The sequence below is a fragment of the Myotis daubentonii genome, chromosome 4 (genome assembly GCF_963259705.1).
Source record: "Myotis daubentonii chromosome 4, mMyoDau2.1, whole genome shotgun sequence".
NCBI classification, from domain to species: Eukaryota; Metazoa; Chordata; class Mammalia; order Chiroptera; family Vespertilionidae; genus Myotis; species Myotis daubentonii.
Genome location: NC_081843.1, coordinates 81126539 through 81131437, shown reverse-complemented (window position 1 = coordinate 81131437; position 4899 = coordinate 81126539). Strand labels below are relative to the sequence as shown.

Here is a 4899-nt window from a genome sequence, read left to right as displayed (position 1 = left end):
TAAAAACTCTTGCAACTCAATAAAAAAGAAAGACACTCAAAAGAATGGGCAAAAGACTTGAAAAGGTACTTCACACATATAAGGATCTGCAAATGACCAACAAAAGCATGAAAATGGAATCAATTTAATTATTTGTCAGGAAAATAAAAATTAAATTCCAGTGAAATACCACTATCTATCCAACAGAATGGGTTTTTAAAACAAACATTTGCAAATATTAGTGAGGCTGTGGAAAAAACAGAACTCATAGACATTGCTGATGAATATAAATGTGTATCAACAATTTGGAAACTGTTTGGCAATATCTGCTAAAGTTAAACATGTGTATACCCTATGAAGAAATGCATCCACTCCCTGGAATACACCTAATAAAGATTTGCATACTTGCTTACTAAAGACATAGATAAGAATTCCAAAGCAGCAGCATTCGTAATAGCCAAAGTAATTGACAACAATTAAAACTCCATTAAAAGTCAATCTGTGGTGATGGAAGTTAAAGAACTGGACATCCTTGGGTGCTAGTGACTAGCAGGAGGTGGGAAGGGGCTCCGAGGTGCTGAGAAAGTTTTGTTTCTTCATCTGTGTGCTGGTCACACCGATGTATGTACTGAGTGAAAACTCACTGAACTGTACACTTAGGACTAGTGAACTTTTCCACATATATGTTTTACTTCAATAGAAAATTTACTAAACTCAAAACAAAACCTTGTTTTTAAAGTAGAGCTTGATGAGCTAGTGGTGGTCACATGAACATATATACACGGCATGGTTAGTTATGCTCACGCTGGAGGGGAAGAACTAAAGAGGAAAGGAAAGCAAGGCGGGGGGAGAGGCTAATCAGGATCATTTGCGCTCGAAGAAGGGCCAAACCCTAAGTCAAAGTTTCCTCTCCCACCATTCCCACTTTATCCCATATGCCTGCAGCCTAGAAGTGCCTCACCTTCTCCAGGCCTGACCTAACGCTGCAGCAAGCTCTCCTTTTGCTGCTCAACAACTCTCACCCATCTTTGTATCTTCCAACAACCTCCCCAGTACTCACACAGAATGAGGGCTCAATACACAGCCTTTGAACCCTGCAGCCAAGAACTCATACATGATAAGGAGGTCCAGGAAAATGTAGATCCAATGTTAATTGTATAGGTAGATCCCAGGGCATTTAAAACCCAAGTTATTTCAGAGGGAGGGCTGTACAGAGGTTGTTGTATTGGAAGGTTTCAATAGAAACTTGGCCAAAAAGGAAAGCTCGCTGCAGCACCAGGCCAGGCCTGGAGATCCTGGGACCCTCAGCATCACTCTTGCCACCTGACTATCTCAGAAGGCCCTGGAGCAGGCAGCAAAGGGACCAGGGTGCTCGCCTTGCCTCTTTCCCTTCCCTCTGCCAGGAAGGGGTCATTTGCAGAAAGGAACTGGCAGCTCTCGGCCTGATGTCCTCACTAGGAAGCTAGACTGGCCTAGTGTTTCCAAGGGCTTCCCAAATCTCCCGGGACTCCCTATGGGCTTCAGAAAGGCTGGTGAGGCTTTGCAGGAACGTGGGGATTTACGAGTTGAATGGGCAGGCTTGAGTGGTGGTTAAACAAATCTGCTCCCCCATGAGCTGGAATGTAATGGTGATACTATCCTATGTGAGGATGTTGTCAGAGGTGGATGGCCTACCTCCCTGATCACTGAGGAGGTGGTGTCCCCACTCCCATCCTCTTACCATGCTACCTACATGTCTGTGTGAACCTGACCTTCCAACCGGAATGAGGAGGAGGCAGCTGGCAAGGCTTCTGGGGCTGATAAAAAATTACTCCCTTCTGCTATGGGATGAATTGTGCACCTCCCTCCCCCAAGCAAATTTGTATGTTGAATCCCAACAAGGTCGCTCAGAATGTGACTTTATTTGGATATAGAATCTTGAAATAGGTAATTAAATTAAGATGAGATCACTAGTGTGGGCCCTAATCCAATGTGACTGCTGTTTTTAGAAGAATAAATGTGGAGACAGGCATGTACAGAGGGAAGACTAGGTGAAGACACATGTAGAAGTCAGCCATCAACAAGCCAAGGAGAGAGATCTTGGAAGAAATCAATCCTGCCAACACCTTGATCTTGGATTATTAGCTTTCAGAGCTGTGAGAAAATTAGATTCTTTTGTTTAAGCCTCCCAGTCTAGGGTACTTACATGCTACGGCAGCCAGAACAGTCATCCACCTTCCCAGCCTTCATTTCCCCTTCATTGTGCCTCCTCTCAGCCTTAGTGCATCCTGATTCCATCCTAATACCAGACTAACAGGGTTGTTCCTTTCTGTCCCAGTCCTGACTGGATTCTTCCTCTTGCCTGACAGGTATGTACCCTGTTCTCCGTTATCATTCTCCTGCCCATGGCTCCCAACCACCTTTCTGCTTCTCCTACCTCCACTTCTGCTTCTAGCCCCAGCCCTTGTCCGACAGGCCATGTGGTGCTGTGCACTTGCTGGGGTCAGAGGCAGTGAGGCAGCCTGAAACATTTTAGAAGATGGCAGGAGACTGAGGCCTTTCTTGCTCTCTCTCACCACCTCTTCCAAGAATTTCCCACAGGTTGATAAATACTGTGATGGTCCAAAACAGAAGGTGCGATTTGGCTCTGTTCTCCGATGCCACTCTGGTGGGTTAGGAAAGCAGATGGAGGGCGGTCCAACTCGGGGAGAATGCCAGACTCATCCAGAGTGATCCTCATATGCTCCAAAACCTGGCACGGATTAACCCTACTAATCCCCACCCGAGAGCCAGGAAACTGAAGGACTGTTTGGAGTAGTGGCCGTGTGCTGGGATGTTGGACAAATAGCTCCTCTGTGCTGGGAGCAGGTTCGTAAGTCTGCTTTTTGCACTGGGTCCCTGTCAATATTTTATGTCCCAATTAGGGTTATTTTGGGGGCATTGTTTGCAGAGGAGGAAGACTCTAACCTCTTCCTGCTAAGGATCTGTGAGATCATCCCCTGGCTGAGCTCTTGGCTCCTTCTTCACAATAAAAATAATAGTAATAACAAATAAAAAAATTCTACACCCCTCATTGCCCTTACAAAACAGTGGATATTGGGATGCCAAGGCTCAGATGGGACTGCAGGCTGAATCTCAGAATTTCCAGGCCATTTAATCTGGATAAAGACAGAAAGTTTGGACTCACCTCCGTGCACGTCTGATCCGAGGATGTGGTGGCTTTACAGCTGGCAGAAAACAGCACGGCCACCAGGAGGCAGCTGACAGGGGGTGCCATCACGGGACCGGTGCCACCGCAGCTGAGAAATCAGTCAGGCTGTGACAGCCTTGGTAAGCAGCAGCCAGAGAGGTGCTCAGAAGGGTGATCTGCGAACAAGAAATGCTCTGACTGCTCAGCATTTGGTGGCTCTGTGCTGCAAAAAGGGAAGTCCCTTTACATACCACCCACCCTCGCCAAAAATAGCTGAGGACCCAGCCCCACTGTGGCCCAGTGCGCTTCCTGGCAGACGCGAATCACTTGTGCAGCCCTCACGAGCTGGTCACGCTGGCTGTCAGTGGGGTGGTTTCTATGGACTTTAGGCTGCCTTCAAGGGTTTGGCTAACTCCAGTGTCTTTGGGTCCCTTTCCCCCAAAGAGGCTGTGGACACAGGCAGCTCTCCTCATGAAAGAGGCCACTGGGTTGGTTGCCCTAGGCGAGTGGCCGGGAGAGGTGCTATGGCATGCTGGATGAGTAAGTCACTCTGCAGGCCTGATGGAAGGACTGAGCCCAGGGGTGGTGCTGCTGGAGCTGGGACCTGGAGCAAGAGAGACAGGTCATCCTAGAAAGCGAGTGTAGCACTGCATGGCCACCTCGCCAATACCCACCTCTGGTGTGAACAGAGGAGGACAAACCCATCCCTGACCTAGTGACTCAGGCCTGCTGTCGCAGCGGCAGTGGAGTCCCCTCATGTTCCCTGCCAACCTGACCCAACAGAGGACACTGCTGTGTGCCCAGCAGGCTGGCTAAGAGAGAGCAGAGCTGAGGATGTCAGCCTTGGCTCTGTTTCACCTTAGAAATTGCTTTGAAGCAGGATTGCAAAACCCCCTATTATGGTGCAAGATGTGGTAGTGATTAAAGAAAGTGAAAGTTCAAGCATTTCTCACTGGACTGGATTTAGCTACCTCAAACCTTGTCTTTTCTCCAACCTTCTGGCCTATCCTATCTAATAAATAGGGAATATGCAAATTGACCGGCACACCATCACAAAGATGGTAGCACCCATAGCCACAAGATGGCAGTGCCCAGTCCCCTCAGCCCCGCTGGAGTCCCCCAGTTCTTTCAGCCCAGCCGGGGGGTGGAAGGGCAGCATGCACATGGTGCAGCCGGACCCGCCCTCAGTCCCCCAGCTGCCCAGGGCTGTCCTGAGGCGCAGGCAAGCCTTAGATGTTGGCTGCCCAGCCACCTAGGGTCAGCCCGAGGCACAGGCAATCCTCAGATGGCGGCTACCCAGCCACCCAAGGCCACCCGAAACTCAAGTAACCAGGGCTGGCAGAGGCTTGTGCTGTTGGCAGTGGCAGCAGCAGGGGTGTGATGGGGGTGTCACCATCCCCTGATCGCCGGGTTGCCTCCTGCCCCTGAGGGCTCCCGGACTGTGAGAGGGGGCAGGCCAGGCCTAGGGACCCCCCTCCAGTGCATGAATTTTCATGCACCAGGCCTCTAGTAGGAGATATTTAGCATTACTGTTCTCCCATTATATTTCTGAGAGCCCAATTTTAGCATCAGAGTCACAGTGACTTGAGATGCTACTACTAATACTACCAGTACTGTGTTACTACCACTAGTACAATAATTATGGTAACTGCCATTTATTGAGCACTATTATGTGTTAGTCACTCAGCTGGGGCATTGTTTTGTCCCCTTGTGTGTCTCCTTATCACATATTCTATCAAAGAGGTGTTTTT

The 4899-nt window shown here is 48.9% G+C and overlaps 1 protein-coding gene across 1 annotated transcript in view; it reads right to left on the bottom strand.

The window, feature by feature from the left end:
* CD180 (CD180 molecule) overlaps nucleotides 1–3354 on the bottom strand; it is a 17121-nt gene extending 13767 nt beyond the window's left edge. Inside the window, exon 1 of the mRNA XM_059694450.1 lies at nucleotides 3146–3354. Coding sequence (XP_059550433.1) covers nucleotides 3146–3235 — 90 coding nt within the window. The 5' untranslated portion in view covers nucleotides 3236–3354. The remainder of the gene's footprint in view (nucleotides 1–3145) is intronic.
* Between the last annotated feature and the right edge of the window lie 1545 nt (nucleotides 3355–4899).